Consider the following 21519-nt stretch of genomic DNA (forward strand, 5'->3'; position numbering starts at 1 on the left):
TAAAACAGAAAAATAATCTTATCTCCATCAAGAAGCATAATGTGCAGTGTACACTAACTATATAGCCTACTTCAATTTTCAACTTATAATTTACTGAATAAAATTTTGGGAAAAGTCAAAAGTTCCAAAAAATAAAGGAAAACTGGTAACCTAATTAAACTGTATGAGACATGCTGTCGGGGTGGGCTGGGGAAGGGAGGGAGGGGGGACTACTGGTGGACTGAACACTCATGCAGAGAGACATCAAGACGCAGTTGGTTTACCTCCTCACTTCAGTTCGGTCCCGCTTTGACACTGGTCGTGAGTAACGGTAGCTGTTGTTTCGGACGTTAACGCGCCTTTGCGGCAGTTGAAACTTTTTAGTTTTTTCTTTGAATTAGCAGGAAGCTAAGTTTTATTCTCTAAATGAATATTCATCTCCTTTCGATTGGTTATTACACATGAGATTTCGCTGTCTTTTCGCCATGAGCTGCTTGGATGTTATGTATCAAGTGTATGGTCCACCCCAGCCCTACTTTGCAGCAGCTTACAGCCCTTACCATCACCAGGTAGGCCTATGGAAAACAATTGTAATAGATCATTGGAATAGGTAGAAGTATAGGCCATTCGGCATTTAGGAAAAACATGAAAAGTGTTCATTGAATGATGATACACTAAATTGTGCGAATATGGTGTGGATATTTAAATAAGAAGTTTATCATAATTAACAATCAGAATTAACTAATGCTTCCGCATCCCAAAAGGAAATATTGTGTGTGTGTGTATGTCCGTGCGTGCGTGTGTGTGTGAGAGAGAGTAATTTTGCAGTATGAGAGCGCCTGCACTAAAGTTGTTAGGATACTCTGCATGGTGAAACAGATGTGTCATTATTATTTAGCTTTAGTTTGAGTCACTTCCATCATGCTTGTTATATTCTCGTACAAATGTCTAATTGGTAGCGCAACTGTAACTACGGGGTATGACTGCGTTTTATATTATTAAAAATAATCCAAACTTTTTCAAAGTCAGGTCTGCGTAGCATATTTTGGCCAACCAAGTTCGCTAGTTTAAGTTGTTTTATTACTTGTGGAAATACGTTTTTTATTACAGTGTTTTGTCATAATTTTTAATATGAACATTAGAATGATTCCACTTTCACAAGAACAACCCACTTCAATAGCAAAGATTTTTGAAATCTCAGTTTGTTTAAACAGTGTGACTGGAGAAGACGTCTTGGTCCATGAAAGACGTGCAGCGTTAAAGTCCTCTTAAGGTTTTGCCACTTCCCTTAAACCTCTCACAGTCAATATACAAATCCCTGTTTGAGACTAAGGGCGTTAGCTGTATAGCCTATATTTCAAATACTGCAAATGTCCTCTAGAAATTAAGTGAACTGCAATCTAAAGGATTCGGAAATGTAAGTTCTAGTTTACACACAGTAAATCATATGACTTGTTATTATTGTTTTTTCTACCCTGACGTGTTAAACCCCTCTCCAGATTGATATAAGCGTAACGCGCTCCTCTCATCTTTCATGTGGTTATTCTTTAATTGCCAACGAGAATGCATAACACCGATAAAACAGGACAGGCGCTGACTCAACAGAAATATCCATCTTCATAGATGTCAGACCTTAAAACTCCTATTATTTTTTTTTAAACAGCCTCGTCTTTAGGAGTGTATCATGAATATCCAACACCAAATATTTCACCGTCTGAATTTTTATGTTCGTCTGTGTGCAGAAGTTGGCGTTTTATTCCAAAATGCAAGAAGCGCAGGAAGGCGTCAGCGGTGGCAGTTCTTTCTCCAACCTGCCCGGGGCATCGATAAAGGAGGAGGATTGTGCAAGAGAGAAGGATCATCCTCCCGAAGCAGAATACATCAACTCACGATGTGTGCTATTCACCTACTTCCAGGGGGACATCAGTTCGGTGGTGGATGAGCACTTCAGTCGCGCTCTCAGCCAGTCCAGCAGTTACGTCCCAAGCTCTACCAGTAACAAGTCTGCTCGAGGTACTTCTTTTTGGAGAGGTGGGAATCGCACTTACACCCGAAATACTTGGCCCGTATACGCACTGTGTCATGTCTGCATAATCTTTCACCGCACATGTGTTATGACGAGGAACTTCAGGTGCGAAAAAAATGTACATCACTGGCGCTGAAGATTTACAGCAAGCTCAGTGGGCTCAAGTCCAACTGAACTCAATTCCTTAACACTACTGTAGTGGACTAAGCTAAATGTTGATTTGAGCATACAGTAATTATGGTACACAATACTGGGTTATCCTGCTGTGGTTCGTCTAAGAACCACAAAGGTGCAATGTAGAAAAAGTCAAACCCTGATGCCCTTTCATGCATTGCTGCATTTTTCTTATTGTACTCTACCTTTTTTAAATGATCCTAGAATTGTTGAGAGAATTGCTTTAAAAAGCTTAAACTGTTTACCATGTTGTTAGTCACTTTGACTAAATGCGTCAGCCAAATGTAATGTAATGTAATAACATATATATCTTAATATTGTTAATGTCGTTGAAATCAGTTTCTGAGTAAATCAGTTACAGTATGTTAATTTATGGCACACCTGTGTCGGAAAAAGCTGCAGTTTATTCTAAGGGTTGAAAGAATATTTGTGTTCCAAACCTCAGCAGTATGAAGGGATGCTACAATATGCCATAAGCATTTTTCAGTGCCCCTGATTTCAAGAGACTTTTTTCCCCCCCACAGATGGATCATTTCCTATGAACCAGAGAAGCTTCCCTCCCTCGTTCTGGAATAGCACCTACCAGCCGTCAGTCAGCGCATCTCTCAGCAGCGCCCTGAGTGCCTCCCACTCCGAGCTGCCCTTCCCCGCCGACCCCTACTCACCCGCCTCGCTGCACAGTCACCTGCACCAGGCGACCCAGGAGCCCTGGCACCCATCGCACCACCACCACCACCCATACTCGCTCGGCGGCACCATCAGCACCCAGGGCTCGGCGTACCCACGGCCCGGCATGCACGATGTCTATGGGACGCACTTCGACCCGCGCTACGGCTCGCTCCTGGTGCCGTCCGTGCGACCGCACAGACTGCCTCCGGCCTCTGTTCCGGCGCCGGGCTCGTCGCCGTGTGACATCAGCAAGAGCGAGCCAGCCAGCTCCAGCTGGACGGGCGCGTTCACGAGCACGGGCTCCGAGATGGGCCAGAGCCTCGGCCTCAATGTGGACGCAGGTAAGACTGAGGCCCACCAGCTGGCTGACAGTCCCTGGTTAAAAGCCCAGGACCATTTAAAATGAACAATAGTTTGGGGTAGTAACAATTCGCTTCAACCTTATGGAGGTGCTTGAAAAAGCTCAATCTAAATGGCACCCTGTCAGGCTCAAAAGACTCAGAGATAGGCGACGGTTTCTCATTTGCAATATTTTATTTAATCTTGAAGGCTATCTGGCTCTGAAACTAACTAATCTTTGAGCTTGGAGACAGTTGTAAAATGTTTAAAGGTCTGAACAGGATGCTCTAAAGCAGTCATTCGGCTTAGAGAGATTTCTTTAGTATGACCGTGATGCTGAACCTTTGTGTGGAGGAGAATAGACCCAGTAGCGACTTTGAAGTTGTCAAGGTCACTCTGGCACAAATTATTTTTTGGTGGTGGACTAAGGTTAGGGCTTACATTTCTGCTTTTACCTGCAGTTCACACTTTCATGCTCTCTGCTTCAGGCCTCTACTATTCTACTATGAAACACCGGCTGTATTTCTTCTTCCTAATTTCCTTTTCTTGCCCTCTCTTCCTCCTCTTTCTCTTTTCTTTCTTTCGCCTCACAGGTATTCCAACACAAGATAAGAGCAAGGACTTATACTGGTTTTAGAGCCCAGCGGTCCTTCCTGTCTCCACTGGCCTTAGTGTCTCTCTCTCTGCCTTGTAGACTTTGACAGGCTTTTTCTGTAACCGATTTTGATCTCACTTGCAGCTCGACGCTACACCTTCTGTGGCGGGACCATCCTGAGCTGATCTTATACCACAGAGGAGGGCAAATCTTCAGCTAAACCCCTTACCAGGAACCCTCGATCGGACGAGCGCGAGCAACAAAAAAACCCTACTGAGCCTCAATGGCCTAACAGCAAGAGTTTGAGAGGGGGGTTATGGGAGGAGGGAAGGGGGCTCTATGATCCTGGAGGAACAGTTTGCCAGAAGTGGACAGTGGTATGACTGACAGCGTAATGCTTTAAACATATACAAAGAGGACACTTGGCACTCCAAAGGCAGAGCAAAAGAGAGGGAGAGGAAAACACACAAAAAAATCAAAGACATTTTCTTTTGGAGGAAATACACAGTTTGGGAAAGGACACCTACATTTGTTTTTTGTTTCCTTATCAAGGAAAACAGACTTGACTGTCTTTTTTTGACAAGTTTTTAATCAATATTTACAATGCTGGAAAAAAGACTAGGATGAGAGCAGAGCATTCCCTGACTGGACTGAAGAAAGCACAGGCTATTTGAAGCCACTGGACTCTATATTGCTCACAGCAGCTGTCAATGACAACTGTTTTGGAACTGGACAGACACACACAATTGCAGTGTCGCTGAGTAGCGTTTGACCAAGCATAGGCTCTGGATTTCATAAAAGGACTATTTTGTGAAATCTGGACCTCCACCCACAGGGAACAACTGGTCGGGCTTTGGATTCAGGATCGACACGAGGGGGATGGGGGAGCCAACACTGGATAGACACACACACACACACACACACACACACACACACACTGGGTCAAAAAAGCAGTCTGTGTATGTATATATACATGTATGTACATGAGTGTGTAAACCTTGCCTCAAGGCAGATCCCAAGTGTGGATTGAGGTAGCTTTGAAAATTGTTCCATTTAAGATGTTGATAGGTCAGCAGTGTTTTTTTTTTCCAGACACTGGCAAAACTATTCAGGTTTGTCCTGATATGTAAAATGCATTAATATATTTACCTTGAAAAGTTTTGTTTTCCTTCAGTCCTAAAGTAAAGTCACAATTGTGTTTGTTTTGATTATAACAAATGGACCTGTGTAATAAAAAAAACAGACTGTAGATATTGGCATTACCCCTAAACATTGTGTTGTTTCAGTAGCATTCGTGGACATACTAAATGTTTTCTGTATGGTCAGTTTGGAAAAAGGTTAGAATTTTAATTTTTTTATGAGAACCATCAACCTTCCTGAGCGCATGTCCATTAAATATATTGTACATACTTTGATGTTATTTCAAGTTCATAACTGGCAGATTTGAATAGATGAAACCTCTCAAGTACTTCAAAGAAATGCAAGCATAATGTTTCAACAAATTACTTTTACGCTTCAACCCATTTATTTTCTCTTCACGGTCAACATGTTCTGTGCTATTGTTGCCTTCAGTGGTTTAGCAGACACTAAACTCTGCCATTGCATTTTACATTAAGTGAAGTACTTTAAGGGACATATTGCTTGAACCAAGCAAGTGTTGTATGGAGTTTCAATAGCTCTCTGTCAGTATATTCACAAGACTCTTCTTTCATCAAGAAAGTCCTGCAAAAATCCCAGAACTAATGCAGTCTCCATAACATGTTCATTAGACAGCCAGAAACACAACCTTGTACAAATATGTTTGCCTGGCTGAAAACAAAAGGGGTTTTAGTATGCCACCATATGTCATATCTCTAAGGTCTTTTGTTTTGTTCCATCATTTAATACTGGACAGCTGCCTGTAGATTAATATCAACTTCTGACAAAAGTGAGGAAGGACAAGGAAGCAAGAGTGCTTCTCTTGTCATGCTACTGTGGGTAAAACAAAGACCTAATTTTCCTGGACAAAACTTGTGGAACATGGTCATTACCCAACTTCCCAACTAACAGGATTGATATTTAATGTGGGCTACGCCTTTTAATATAATTATGCAAAGATTAAACAAATCCACTAAGGCTGTTGGCCAGGAGCAATTTATTGCCGATTTTGGTCATTTTAGTTGGCCTGTATTTTTAGTGGAGTAAATGTACTGTTGTAAGTGTAGAAACATTATGATGAAAACATTTACAGATTGTTACTGACATATTAAGGTGTAAATTCTGAGATACCCTTCCCAGTTACTGTACCAATTTTAGCATGACGGCACTATTTGTAACAGCGCGCTTTAGAAGGGGTCATTTGGAGGCTGGTGAGCGCGAGGCACATATCACCACACTCAGTCCTGTGTTTCTTAAACGGCCAGCCCGAAGAAACATGAAACAGGATACCCGATATCTGCAGTTCTCGTGGCTTGAATATTTGTGAAGTTAACGCATAATCTTAAACCAGGAGCTCATAAATTGTTGGGTGCTAATTGGAGCAAGAGCCGAGCTGTCAATCACATTAGACCCGAAACCTTATTTGGAGAGAGAGCGAGGGATCTCAGGCCAGTTGTCACTATGCGTGCCCTTCACTAGTGGGACAACGTTCAGCAGGTCAGCTCCAGTGCATTTTAATACACGGGTAAACTGTTCAGAGGAATTTTAATCAGCATGTATCTTATATATCAAGCACATTGGTCTAATTGGGTACAATCAATATGCGATAATTGATTTGCTTTATTCATTGATTTGATAAATATGACTGACGCCAGGCTTCAGGTAGCCTAATCAGTTGTTGCAAAAGGTGAAAGCCACGTATTTAGGCCTAATAGCCATGTCTTTGTAATATTGAGTTTTCATTGATGAATGAACTGACCATTATGGAATCATACATTTAGGAAGACGTCCAGATAGGGTAGGAATAGGGTGGCGGACCACTGTCGGCCCATTGCTTTAGGCTACATTATTAGATTTTCTAGCATAGTCTCAACATCCTAAACAGCGCACTCATATTGTGAATGTTACCAGGAACAGAGGATGCACGTTTCTTACTGCTAGGCCAAAAAATACACTAGAACATCAATGATATTCCCTCACACATTTAGTGTTGATCTTGCTTTGTTACAGAATATGTGACTAAACAGCAAGCAAGTATGGGCGTATTATTGTTTCAATGAATAAATGCTCCAGAACGCAGCGGCATTAATCGGCCAAAGTAACTGTGTGAAATGTGGAAAGGTGTCTGTGCCATGGTTGCTTGCAGGATGCACTCAATTTAAGGCATGGTGCCACCGCTCAGTCATACCTGAGATCCATATTAGTTGACATTTGTATGCATTGGACCTACCGCCTATCCCGCCCTGTTTTGAGTGAAGTCGATTGTTAATTCAGTGTCATCCCGCACTCGCAGCCGTTAACAACAGATGTAATGTTGTGAGGGAATATAGGGCGAACGCGTTGCTGCTGATGCATCCCCGGAGAGTTTTGGCGTCCAGTGAAGTTACTCACCCAGGCCCGTGGTCTCTGGCGGACGCATCAATGGCCTTACGTGAGTTAGGTTGCTTCACTAACTCGGGTTGAGGAATGCAAGCCTCGCTAATGCGGAAGCTGTACGGCAGCTCTGTGTGACATTCAGACCATCCACATGTGCCGCATGGCTGAAGATTCTCACATCCCCGGCGCTGGCATTTTTCACATTAGTTAACATAATCACTGCAAACTCCCCTGGAGCGAAGAGAGCTGAAGCGAATGCATTAGAGTTGAGGGACTCAGAGGTACATTGTTGAGGCATGGGCGGCTGTTTTCTCTCATTAGGACCATTTTACGTCGGGAAGATTGTTTCACCTTGAAGGTGTTAATTTAGCTTTTGCAGGCTATTATTTGGATCAAGCTGTGCATAATTTTGAGCCTAACATGAACCAAACCAAAACGTGGCCACTTATCTACTTGTGTCACATGTTTAGTCATGCCTTTCTTGTAGGCTACTCCTCTAATCTTTTTTATTTGCTTCAGGAATTTATGTGTTTGTTTTAAAGAAGAAAACAGATAAATGAATGAATATAAATGAATCAGAACGCTAACATGTTCCCAAGGCAAAGCTGTAGCAGAATATTAATATTTTTATTATTCACAGTGTCAAAAATATTTTACATTCTTTGACAATTAAGTAAAAAACAATTTACTTTTTCTGTTTATTTATTCTACTCAAAATCATACATACCATACCATCACAGGCTCAACAACCGATGCAGCATTTTTTGCCAGCTCTGAACTCTGATGAGTAGCACACAGTCAGCTCAGTCATGAATAGATGGCCTGATAGTCAAATACCTGCTATTTCTTACAGAAGTTGGGTGCTGTATTTATTTCTACAGACATATTCTGTATGCAAAATAGGCTATAGGTCTACAATAACAATGGCCAGTACATTAAAAACCTATCGTGGCCTTTTTTCTTTAATCATTTACACAGCCGACTGACAACAACTCTGACAACAACTCTGCTTCTCTTCTGCATCTAATGGACAGGGAAGAGAATTAGGTGATGACTTTTCCTTTCTGGAATATCATCTTCTTCTCCCTTCTCCAGGCTGATGTAGTGGGCTGAGAGAGAGGCCGTGTTAAGTGAGGATATCTGGTTTCACCTCACAGCACATTGTTTGCATTTTAACTGGGGCAGAACACTCCATACAATAGAACAGAATCATCAGGTCTTGTACTGAGCATTCCTTGCATAGCTAAAACACTTTGCTACAGTGTACAACATAAAAGAAACAGTCATTCAATATAAACAATTGACAAAAATGTCAGATAAAAGGAATAGGTAGAATGAGGCATTTATTCCCTGAAAGAACATACTGAAAAGGGAATATTTGTTAAACACTATGGGTGCTTTAACAGGCAGCATAGCCATTTGAAACTTGAGAGACAAACAGCTACTTATGCTCTTGATTGTGAACAGCTTCTATTATGATTATATTACTATTATGAAAATATGTCATATGATCAAGCAAGAGTAGCTGCGAGAGTAACCTTTGTTGTAGACAGTGCATGTTGTATTGTGATGGAGTGCCTTTGAGAATAGGATGCAGAGTGTGTTGTGGCTCTCTCCAGTGAATTGTGCGTTTCTGTTGTATCCTGCGTTATATATTAATTGGGCTTGGATGCCGATCAGTTGACTAACAACACAAGGAATTTATCATCTTTTGCCGTGTAGCTGAAATCACCTTTTGAAAGTGTGTGGGGTGCAGAGACAGCATAAGTGAATGTGAACACAGTTGTAAACACGCTGAATTTTCAGGGCCCATGGCATACCAGTGAAATACATGCATCAACAAATTCATTGACGGGCCATATGAACAAATCACAGAATGTAAGAATAGATGTTGTCAGGATTGCAATTACTGACTAACAGTGTGTCTTATAAAAAAGAACCACAGACGGAATTAGTGAATGGAAAAGCAGCTGTTGAATACACTCCCCACACTGCCAGAGTGGTCCGACACTGTATACTCCTGTATACTGGAAATCAGTGCATTGCATTGATTTTTTGTTTATGGACCCCATGAAAGATTTACAACTCTGCCAACCACAGACTTGAAATTGTTAACAATGCAGTTAACAGAATTGTGCACGTATGGGGAGTCCGTGGTGGCAACTGAGAAAACTGTCACGGTTGTGCACATAAAGACACAAAGCTTGTGCCCACAGCTGGACTTGACTGAGTGCTTTGTCAGACCGGGGACCGACTGCATGTCAAACATGCCAATGTGCTTTACAGTCAGTTATTCAGTAACTATCCATGAGTAGCACTTGCTATTTCAGATGTGATTTTGGCAATGAACATGATCAGACATTCAATGCTGTGTTTGTTTTTATATATTTTTTTTTACATCTCTACGTCTCTGTGGTTGAGGTCTAGATTGATTTCCCCCCTAAGATTTCCAGCTATGCAGCCTGTGCATGCCAGTACTTAGGCTAATTGACGGCTGCATTTAAATTGAAGTGCCACACATTGAGCTCGACGATTAGAGGTCCACAGCATAATGCAGTGAGAGATTGAAAACCTAAATGCGAGTGCAGAAATATGTGCAGGGTGCTGGAATCCAATTTCGGGAACACCCAAACACTCAAACCGGATACAAGCACATACTCGCTCCCAGGCACCAAGATCTGGGGGAGCACTAACTAGGCCCTCCACTTAAGGCTGAAAGTCTCAGTAGGGTTGCTGCTACTGGTCCGGTGACATTGACCTCCAAGCTGCAGAGGTGATAAACGACGGGAGCTCTGGCCCAGACAGGCCACACTGGACAAGTGGACGCTGGTGCCAGCGGCGGCTGGTTCATCTGATTTATGAAATGCAAAGTCTCAAAAAGTCTGTTCCGGTCAGAACAGGAGTGCCCTCCCCGCACACACACACACCCCACCCCCCTTAACCACCACTACACATTCACCCCACACCCCAGCTGTCTTAAAGGCACTCCAAGGCAGGAAGAGCTTGGCTACTGAATAAGCTTCCTGTGCCAACATTTCAATGTCACGTTGTGTCTGTAACATAAATTGTTCCTACTGGAGGAATCACTATTTTTAAGATGATGGACGGCAGATCTTAACTGCCGCCAGATTCTTGAAAGTGAGCGGTGGGTAAGGGGGGTATATCTTCCTTTTAAAAGAGGCACGCTCTCTCTGCCAGTGCTGGCTTTCCTCTGTCATCTCTTTCATCATCTCGCTGGGGTATCTGTTTGTGTCATTTGTAATGTTTAGCACAATGTTTACATCTGTCACTGTCCTTGTGAAATCACAACACGGAGCTAGCATGGAAAAGGAGGGACAGAACAAGGGAATTCAGGTTGTAAACTCTCACAGGGAAGACAAAATACTAATTACAGAGAAAGAGTTTCTCTGCTCATGCACATATGCTTTTGTGGACCTCTGCTTCAGTGAAGGAATATTTGGGGCATGGTAAGTCGATTGCTCGATCTCACACAATGCTGGGATTAAGTATCAGCCATTCGAAATGTCAACAGTCCCGCACTCTCCCAAAGTCACTTTTTCACGTGCTGTGACCTCCGGACTGACTCTGATCATGGTAAACAAACATGGTCTTACCTGGCCAGGTAACATGAGAACCTTAAGCTTCCTGCTGAGGAGCCCTTAAGAGGCAGCTCCAAAACAGCCTTGCCATTAGGCCTGTGCCCTGGGGTATAGGGTTCTGTGAACAGGGTGGGGGGGTATGACCAGGAAGTCAGAACTGAGAAGAACAGACAAAGGAGATAAATGGGGATGAGGGTGAAACAGAAAGGATGACAGGTGATCGGATAGGTGGGAGCACCAGATTTGGTAGCAGATGTGCTTCCCACCAAAAAAAGATTGATACAATAGAGATTGTGAACTGTGAACCATGATATCAATTATAAGTGAATGAATGCCATTGTTCAAAATCATAAAAATACATTAAAACAAAACAAATGAGACAAATATTGATAAAAGACAAATACCGGTAGTAAGAGATATAAAACATAAGGCAGCTATCGTATAAAGAGAAGATGATTTGAGAAATGTGTTTTAAAAAAGGAGAATTTAAAGTAGAGGCCGAACGTACATCATTAAGTCGAAGACTATGCTCAAGGTTGCAGAGGGCAGAAAAATCCATACCTTTTTGATCTTAGTCAAAAGCTAAGTGTCCTTTTGCTGAAGCTATGAGAGGACTGGTAAAGCCATATACAAGGACTAAAATGATAGTGTTCTAAAATGTTACAACAAACCAGAGACCTGATTTTGTCAAGCTTTTTGGGAGAGGGGAGAAAGAATGCAATACTCAGTTGAGGTACTGTATATGCTGTCTGTCCAATGAAATATCATGCAGCACTTTAGAACCCACAACTCCTATTTTTATTAACATGAAGGGTTTGGTTCCAAAACGCTATATCCTCCAGTTTAATACATTTTCATAAATCCTTTTTTAGAATGTTGTTCTCCAAGTAATTTTAGTGGAACTGTAATTGAGTTATTGTTATTTGATTTATCTTTACTCAATCAAAAAAACAACTGCAATTTTATTGATATTACCTGAAATACACAATTAAATAACATGACTTATTAATGTTTTCAAAAACAGAGACCCAAACTCTTTGATACTTATGAGATGAATTACTTCCACAATCCATTTGTAGCATTTTACCAGGAAAGTGAGCATGGAAATTAGAAGAAAACCCCTATCGTTGAAGTGCTTATAGTTCACAGTGTCGTGGTTTCCTGATGCTTTAAGTCCACGGCCAAGCGTGTGTATCACTAAAAGGCTAATGTAACTGAATATCGGCTCAGCACATACTGTACTTGAATCGGTATAGCAGGCATGTGCTTAAATGTTCTTTCATGTATACAGATTTTATGACACATGGTCATGGGTCAGGGCTGTTGATTGAATGTGGTTTTAAATCGACCCCAGCCAGGCTGCAGTGGCACTCTCTGGGTCAGCTGTTTCTTCATCATCATTTATGCTGTCATTTCCACTGCACCCAACAATGTGGCCCATCATGGCCAGTGTGCCTACACGCTGCTGTCTGATATTACATTTAACGGCCATGAGTGGGAGAAATGCTCCAGCGCCATGATGGGTGAACAACGTGCGGAAAATAAGATCCAAGGCTGACAAGATACCTCAATGCATCTTTTGTGAGACTTGTCGGGACTACTTTTGGAAATGGTAATCTCATATACTCAAATGCAAGTGGAAAGAGACAAAGGCCATTGTTTACCATCTCCAGCGATGAAGAATGCACAACTGGGTCTTGATCTTGTGATGGCGAAGACAAATGCCAGGAGGCGACCTATCTGAGAGTAGCGTGATATACATGGTGCCATGACACAATGGTGCAGGTTGTCGCTGGTGATGAAAGTGGGCACACATTTGGCGCGCAGATGAAGGAGGACGGTAGCGCGCGCGGACACGCTACTGGCTGTCACACACGTAGCCGTGGCAGGGCCCTGGCCGGCCGAGCGGCACTGGGGGAACAGGTGGCCATAGCGCCTGTCAGCCGGGCGGAGATTGATGCTCTGTGTTACAGCACTTCTGGGGATACTCTTACAGCACAGACAGCTGTGGCCACAGGCTGAGGAGCAGTGTTGTCTTTTACAACAACGGGACACACTGGAGCCGTCCACACACTGGACGCAACTCAAGGGCACGTGACATGTGGAGAGGGTGGTTGTGCCATGCATAGGCTTGTTTGCAGAACAATAAACATTTACTTTTCTGTTGAACGTGATAATAAAGACTCATCATACAGTCACAGTTATCAATTCTGAGCTGTTTTTATAGGTATTAGGGATTCAAAAAGGTCTGTTATTTAATAGAACTCTGACATAGTTGCTATTTTATATTACTAACATATCACGTGAAAATATTGAGGCTAAGCGAGATAGAGCCAAGGTAACATGGCTAAATATTATATTAAATAAATTGTTTTGAAGCTGATACCACTGACGTTGAATAAGAGTCACTGTCATGAAATAGCATTAATAAAGCCCTGAATCTGAGAAAAGTATTTCATCCCTGACGTGAAGTCAAGATCCAAGATATGTGTGCTTTTCAGGTTGGACATCTAACAATGCAGAGCCATTCAGTTACAGTAGCTCACTAATTTGATCCCAGATAATTGAAGAAATACCTTTCTTTACACAGTGCTGCAAGACAGAATAAATGAAAATTCTTCACAGCACAAATCAAACGGCTGGAGTTATGCTGTATAGCTTCAGGTGTGGATCATATTCAGGTGTGTCAGCACAGCTGAGATACTCCCACGACCCTCTCCTCTCGGTTACATTGACACGGCTACACTTTAATTATTCTCACAAAGGCAAACCACAAAGCCAACTCTGTCAGGTTGCTTGCGAAAAATCCACTTATAGCCCAACAATAGCAAAGGCCTTTGAACCTGGCTTCCCAGCATTAGACTCAGAGTAATTGCTGAGCTTCTATAAGGGTGACATTAACACAAACATTCCTGTATCTTCTGGAACATTCACCGATCAACAAAATTGAATGTAAGAATATCATATGCATGGTCAGATGCAGACAGACATGGGTAGAGAAAGCCATTCAGACTCAAAATCACGATCCTTAAGAAGAGTTTCTACCTTTCCAGAGAAACCATAAAGCTGATAATAAATAATGGAGAAACCAAATATAAATGATAGACTTAGGTTTATGTTCTGCATGCTGCATGGTTTGTAATGCTGAGATCCCTGAACACTTGAATTTCCCCTTGGGGATCAATAAAGTATCTATCTATCTATCTATCTATCTATCATTGCCTATTTATTAGGATTTTTTTTCTTTTCCCCTTTTTTCTTGCACCTGCAGCTACCACTTTACACATATGCACAGGCACACACTGTCTACACTACACTGTATAACATGTTTGCCAAGCCCTTTCAACACCGCAACCGTGACCACCCAATGTGAATTACAGATCATTCTACCCAATCACTAATAATACGTCCCTGTGTTTGTCAACTGCCCTGTCCAGTTCTGTCTTATCAGTTCTGTCTGTTGTCCCGTGTCACTTCCCTCTGTTGTCTGTCTGTCACCTTGTCATGTTTTATGTGCTATGTGTTACAATCTGCACGTGGTGCTATAATCTCCCCCCTCCCTTATGGATCCAGGGTCTCACTAAAACAGGGTGAATGGTTTGGTAGGACAACAGTAAATGCACTGAATGTAAATCTAAACTAGATTGTGTATGTTATTAAAAATATAATGCTTTATTAAAAATAAAGTTGTCCTCCGAGGGGGGGGGGGCAAAAAAAAAGATCTATGAAGCCAGCCATATCCCATCTATACATGCTATTGTGGCTGCAGCTTTCCAATACCTCACAAACATGAAAGCCAGCCATATCCCATCTATGCATGCTATTGTGGCTGCAGCTTTCCAATACCTCACAAACATGAAAGGCAATCTGGTATGAGGTCCAGAAAAACACACACTGAGCCTGTTTTTATCATCTGACCATAATAAAGATTTCTGTAAAGCCTGCTCTGAATGTCCATTAGAGGAGAGCAGTCTGTAAAGCTCAAGAACATGGAGAATGCTTTTCTGCTCTCACCAGTCCCGTATTGTCTGAAAGACTCCCCTACTCCCCTGTGAGTCATGATGTCAACCTTCGCTTTGTAGCTCAACAAGGACACACAGTGCCATAGATGTGTGGCACCAGTGCTAAATAGCTCAGGCAGGCAGTGTTAATTTTTACACACTGAGTCAAGGACATTGATTTGAATGCGCAGCATGATGGGGTACGCGGAGAAAGGGATACATTGAGGAGATAAGAGGTAATAGAAATTGTATGGATACCTTTAGTAAATAACCCAAATGCATATACATATATACATGAGTATGTGACTTGTATTAGATCATGATGATCTGATGAAATACGCTGCAAAACTTGGTTTGCAACCTTGGAAAAACTAACTCTGCTACTAAGATGAAGAGATTTGCAGGGAGACCTCTCAATCACAAACAGGGTGAAAAGATATTCATTTTTTAAAGGGTACATTTACCAAGGCTACCAAGGTCTCAGCAACATTCCCCCCGTTGTTCTCTGAAAAATGACATTTCACAGCAATGTGTGTGAGTCTGTTGCTAATAAAGGAAAAATGTACCCAATAAGTGAACACACCGACAACTAGAAGGGCACTCGGAGACCGCCAAGGCCATACGCCCTATCTTGCAATGTTAACGAAAGTGGAAAATAATTTTTGGGTCTGGCCCAGGATTCGGATCCAATTCAGAATTGAATGGCTTCTTCCTTGGCCCATGCCGCTCCCTCCAACAAGTTTCATGGAAAAGTGGGCAGTTCGTTTTGGTGACAGAAAAACAAATGGACTAACAGGCAAACTAACCAAGCTGAAAACCATAACCACCTTTGCAGAAGTAACAACAAAGTGTGGACTTCAAACTTGACCCTAGTTTCCAGGCAAGGGAGGAAGTGTGTTGTTAATTGTAAACCATTTTTGTGATCGCCTCATGCTGAATTCTAAACAACCTGCTCTTTGCTATCAGGTGATATATGTGATCTGTGTAGCCTTCCCTATGAATAAAACATCCATTTGTTCTGCAGACATGACCTTTCTCATACTTTGTCTATTAGTGGCCCTCATGGAATTTACACTGCACTTACAAGAAAATCATAATGGAGTTGTAGCTTTGCAATTCACCACTCACAACACTTGAACACTTAATGATCCTAACTATGTCCCACATTTTGATTAGATTTGTTTGAATGGGAAAGCCAAGTTATATAATATAATATAATATAATATAATATAATATAATATAATATAATACAATATCCATTACATTTTATCACCATTTGCTACCGTCTTAGTGTAACAACTGGATGGTACAGGAACGTGCAGGTAATAATGGTGGGATATTAGCGTGCCATAAAGAGGAAGGGGTTTGGTGCAGAGTGCAGACCTGAAAGAGATTGATTAACAGGATCCATGAGTGCTGCGGTATCCCAGCGTGTTACATAGGCCTACAGTGTTTGGAATAACAGGTAACGACGTTATTTTTTCACTAACGCGGTAACCTAACTAATTACTTTTACCGTCGTTACAACGCCGTTAACGTTACTGGACGTTAAATGCCGTGCGTTACTATGCATTGATTGAATTTGTAATCCGAACGCACCCTGGCGCACAGCTAGTGAGGAGGTGGGTTAATAACGTAAGCGATTATGATTGGCTAAGGCAGAGTCATGTTTCATGATAGCCAATCAGAGCTAGTGTTTTACACACTTGCCAGCACACGTGCCACACACACACACGCAACAGCTAAAATAGAGATTCGACGAAACAGCAGAGGTCAGGAGCAATCCGAAAAGTTGGCATTTTCAAGGTGGAGATAATAGGCTACTTTAAATTCATCAAGGCAAGAACGTGCATGTAATGTGTAGCCTACATTATGTCCAGGAGCGAAGACTTTGTCGACATCCGTTGTAAGCAACTCTATAAAGCTAGTGGCCAAAAACACCAATACCTCCACCACAGATGATAGCTCGCCATCCACTAGCAAAGAAGGACTCGGAGCAAAGTCCTCCAAGCAGCAAAAGCTAGATCTTTCTGCCTCACAACAAAAACCTATGACACAGGCCTAAGTCAACCGTAGGTCTGTCGATGTGCAATATGTTGAATTTCCCCTTGGGGATCAATAAAGTATCTATCTATCTATCTATCTATCTAATAAATATCGAAAGTTATGTAGCCTACAAACACCTGTCTGTTCTACTCAACTGGCTGCTCAAAACTGCCCCAAAAAATCCAAATTCTTTGACATAGCGACTTTTTTTGTAACAGTAACGCAAATAGTTACTTTCCCTGGTAACAAGTTACTCTTATCATAGAGTAATTCAGTTACTAACTCAGTTACTTTTTGGAACAAGTAGTGAGTAGGCTAACTATAACTAATTACTTTTTTAAAGTAACGTTTCCACTGCAGCAAATCTCTGCTCTGAGGTGGACGTTTACATTCAGTTTATTTGACTCACAGAAGTCTTACTTATTCAACTTATTTGAAGGTATGCATATTTGATATAATTAAATGTATGTGAAAGTAAAAGTATGGTAACACAAAGCTGTATTGTGATTGAACGTGGGGAGCTTACGGAAAAGGCACACCTAAAAGCAAAACAATATAGTAAACAAGGACATCAACATCTATCAATGGTATTAAGTGCCAAATAAAATCTAAAATGCTTTACCTCTCCTTCAAATTTCATGAAAATCTGAAAATGAATATAAAATGAAAAGGCATAGATAGCATTACTTACGGAGGGTTGAAGAAGGTTATGTGTTTTCATTTTCATATTGATGACATTAATAGTGATGAAAGCCTCAATATCTCTTTATATTGAGAGGGAATATTGTAGGGCACAGGCAAACATATTATTGATGTAAGACCAGTCTTGCGGTGGTCATACTATGTCCTCAACTCACCAATTAAACTCTTTATGGCACAGCGGTGATATTGTCCTGTTAGGGGCATGCAAGGGATAAATAAAAGTCCTCTTTAAAGACCATCAAGGTTCAGCTGATTCAAGAAGGTAAGTGGTGATAATAGAAAATGGATACGGGCACACAATCACCGATCCTGCCTTGAATCCTTTATAGATTTTGTGAAAATATGAACATAAAACATTCAATGGAGGACTTAATAATCAGGATAATGAACCTAGTCTTCTTTGTATTTTCCTTTACTTACTATTGTATTGCCTATTTTATTGGGTCTATGGGTTTATCTGTTCAGTCAGAAACCTCTAATGTGTCCTTGAGTTATAAACCTTAATACATGTCATAGAGAGATCAGACTCATTATGTGGGTATAGGCCTTTTTTCATTTTTCATCACAGTAATGTTATTTCACCATTTGTGTTGATTATGCCAGTATTAACTGGTTTTCATGAAAATACAATGAGACTAAAAATCCATTATTTTTAATTTAAACGTTGCGACTGGATTGAACAGAAACACAGTGAAACGTATTAGTGTAGGTGGATTGATATGTCAGTTATTTATGTGTTTTTTGTGTTGATGTAGATTAAATAATCTGTGTTGTTGGTTTATGTATTTTGCAGGTGGATATACCAAGCTCTGGACAATTGAATAATTGTTAACTGCAGTAAAATCAGTCTGGATGTAAAATTCAGCATATTATCATAAAGCCACCTCAGTTGAAATATTAACACAGACAAAGACAATGTGGTCAATGAAGGTATGATTATACCTAATATACTGTATGAAGAAATGTCCATGACAGGATTCTCAGAAGCCCAAAAGATGGACAACAGTGCTCTCTGCTGTTATAATGATTCCCAAACACAGTTACAGGTATAGTCTCCCAATAAGGATACTGCAATGCATAGGCAACATTTTAACACTTCACATTTAGATGATAATTTCCAAGCCTATTTATATCATTTATATTTCATTAATCAGTTAAGGGCCAGAATAACCTGACTTCAGGAGTTTCTATCACGCAAGGACGTTTCCATCTACCCTGATATCACCACAAGAGGGAGCAACAACCTCAAATATGCCATTAGCCAGGATTAAAAAAACTGTAGGCCATATGTAAATATCCTTAGATTTTGACAATGGCCTACTGAGGTGCAAAAATATTTTTGTGTTGACCAAACTGAGAATGTGAATGTTAATGAAGATAACAAAAAATAAAATGCTCCCCATAATTAGAGAGCACTTTTCATATGGCATCTGTTTCTCTTTTTCAATCCTGTTTATTTACATGAGTTGTCCATAAGGAACAACTGTCTTATAGTATCTCTTCTATTTTTTCTTCTTTCCCAACAAATTCACCAAATCTTTAATGTATGACAGCCTAGAGTTTACATCTTGATGTTACATGTTTTATTTGCCTGAAACATCTATAAAATGGTTAGAATGGTAAATGGACTTGCACATAGCGCTTTTTTCGACTCCTGCGAGCACCCAAAGCGCTTCACATTGTCATGTCGTACATTCACCCATTCACACACACACACACTCACTCACACACCGATGGCGGAGGCTGCCATGCAAGGCGCCAACCTGCTCATCTGGAGCACTGGGGTGAAGTGTCTTTCTCAAGGATACTTCGACAGGGTAAAAGGCTTTCTTTGCTAAAAAGGTTAAAATGGCATGATATTCTAGTATCAAATGAATACTAATGTTTCCTCTTTGGGATCTGACCCAGTATTTATCAGTATATCAATGGACTTAGTTCAGACAAGACACAAGTGCTTCTCTTTCACCTTAAGCAGAAATTTTGGCACCAAGAAATCAGAATGGACTGGACTCTTTGGCCTATGTTATTGAGATGACAAGCAATAGCAGAGTGAGTCCAAGCACTTGGATGTTCTATGCTTGGTCTTTGAGGTTGTAATGGTTACATTAACCTTGTTGCCTACTTTTCCTTGAGAGGATACAGCAGACTATCCGATTGACCGTATGGTTGTTCAATCAAAATAGGAATGGACCTGCCTACATACACCACCTCTTAAAATTCTGATCGGATCAGGCATTTTTATTCCGATTGAGGTGTTTAGGCCTATATACGAAGATGATTAATTAACACGAAAACGTTGCCTGGTGTCCCTTTAACCACTGGTTAGAGGGGCCTACTTCCCTGCAAATCCTAAAATGGGAAGTTTGGAAACGGGCATAGGACCTTTCCAGACTGACCGGCAAAGCATTTACAAACAATTTAACATGGGTTCACCCAAGGGCGTAGGTTTGGTCTGAGCTTTGGTCTGGTGGGGACACTACCCACTAATTCCCCCGAAAAAAAAAAAGGAAAAGCCACTCAACTCTTTCACCAGCCATAGATATATAAAATGATTAAAATGTGCTACTGTCCAACTACCCATGATTAAAATGTGCTACTGTCCAACTTGATCTATACTGTGTAGCACATAATCTGATTTTAATATGTATACATATGTAGGCTATATTTAACATTTATTTTCTATTTGGTCTGTTATGAAATTTTGCTTTGACCCATTTAAGCACAGCTCAGTTTTAAGAAACTTAAATACATGCATGCTTAGCATTTTGTGAAAAGAATCATTAAGGCTACATTGACAACTCTTAACCATAAGCTGCCTGTATATTCTCTAATAGGCCTATTTACAGATATCTAGGCGATGTAAGCACAGCTCAGTTTTAAGAAATGCTAAAAGCCGAAAGACCATGTTGAATTTTTCTACAATTTATTTCAAAACCGGATTACTCTGGAACAGCTAACTATACACGGGAATGCTTTACACCTTTGTGTTCGGTAAGGTCTGCTGTTTATTCTGATATATGGGTTGTCATGTGTTGCGTAAAGAGTGTGTAGGCCTACGATATTCCACCGAGACGAATGGATGTGGAGATGGGCACAGAGAATAATTATTAAATCTCTTGAAGTTAATTTTTCTCGCGAACTGTTTATCACAGCAAATAGTGGCTATAGCACCGTTTAAAAGCTGAGAAAAGGCTCTTTCATGTGACACATGTGTGATGAGTAGCCCACTCGAGGAGTTCAACAGAGAAGAATGGATGAATTTGGACGCACTTCATATAGTGAAGTGAAGCTGAAGCGCAGCGTCTCCTGCGGCTCACTGGTAGTAATTATAGGTAACTTCAAACCTGCGCGATTTACCCTTATAGGCTACTGCACATTACACGATCTGTACAAGATGATCCGCAGCAAAGTGAGAAAGTATTTAACTCTTTGTAGCGCATGTGAGCGCTTCCCCCCCCCACTTCAACCTGAATATTGGTGGGGACATTTCAGTCGTAATCTGACATTGGTGTGGACACGTCCTTCGGTCCCCACGCAAATCTACGCCCCTGGGTTCACCTATAGTAGCCTATTGAGTCTCACATCCATTGTCAATATAGCATGTCTTATTACAATATAAGCAGGGTTGTAGTGGTAAAATAAGAGGTGGGTGAACTATGAATTCTGTGATCACGGTAATGGACTGCGCTTAGCGGTATCGGATTTTTTAAAAAGGCATTCAGAATATGTTGATGATGGTAGGCTGTGTGACACTGAATTACAGGGGTAAGAAGAATTTAAATTCAGGGGATGATAGGGGTAGGCTACAGTTTTTTCATTCTTTTTCAATTTTTGTTTTGTGGTTGAAGCTGTGAGGCAGTGAGCTTTTCACAGGTT

The 21519-nt window shown here is 41.1% G+C and overlaps 1 protein-coding gene across 2 annotated transcripts; it reads left to right on the plus strand.

The window, feature by feature from the left end:
• The first annotated feature begins 464 nt into the window (after positions 1 to 464).
• Positions 465 to 3967, plus strand: vgll2a (vestigial-like family member 2a). 2 transcript variants are annotated; one of them, XM_076273269.1, is made up of 4 exons: positions 465 to 548; positions 1725 to 2010; positions 2704 to 3189; positions 3927 to 3967. In XM_076273269.1, exons 1-4 carry the CDS (start codon positions 465 to 467, stop codon positions 3965 to 3967), a joined length of 897 nt encoding a protein of 298 aa, XP_076129384.1. The 2 variants fall into 2 exon arrangements, with proteins under 2 accessions (XP_076129384.1, XP_076129385.1); XM_076273270.1 differs by lacking the exon at positions 2704 to 3189.
• Positions 3968 to 21519: the final 17552 nt, after the last annotated feature.

Source organism: Alosa pseudoharengus, unplaced genomic scaffold (genome assembly GCF_046254945.1).
Source record: "Alosa pseudoharengus isolate Yale_2024_CS ecotype anadromous, Long Island Sound unplaced genomic scaffold, YU_APseudo_1.1 YU_APseudo_1.1_scf_7, whole genome shotgun sequence".
NCBI lineage: Eukaryota > Metazoa > Chordata > Actinopteri > Clupeiformes > Clupeidae > Alosa > Alosa pseudoharengus.

Excerpts from the sequence above, each read along its gene's own strand:
- vgll2a (XM_076273269.1), top strand. The coding sequence starts at position 465 with ATGAGCTGCTTGGATGTTATGTATCAAGTGTATGGTCCACCCCAGCCC. Across the intron at positions 549-1,724 it reads ACAGCCCTTACCATCACCAG|TTGGCGTTTTATTCCAAAAT; the intron begins GTAGGCCTATGG and ends TGTGTGCAGAAG. Across the intron at positions 3,190-3,926 it reads CGGCCTCAATGTGGACGCAG|CTCGACGCTACACCTTCTGT; the intron begins GTAAGACTGAGG and ends TCTCACTTGCAG.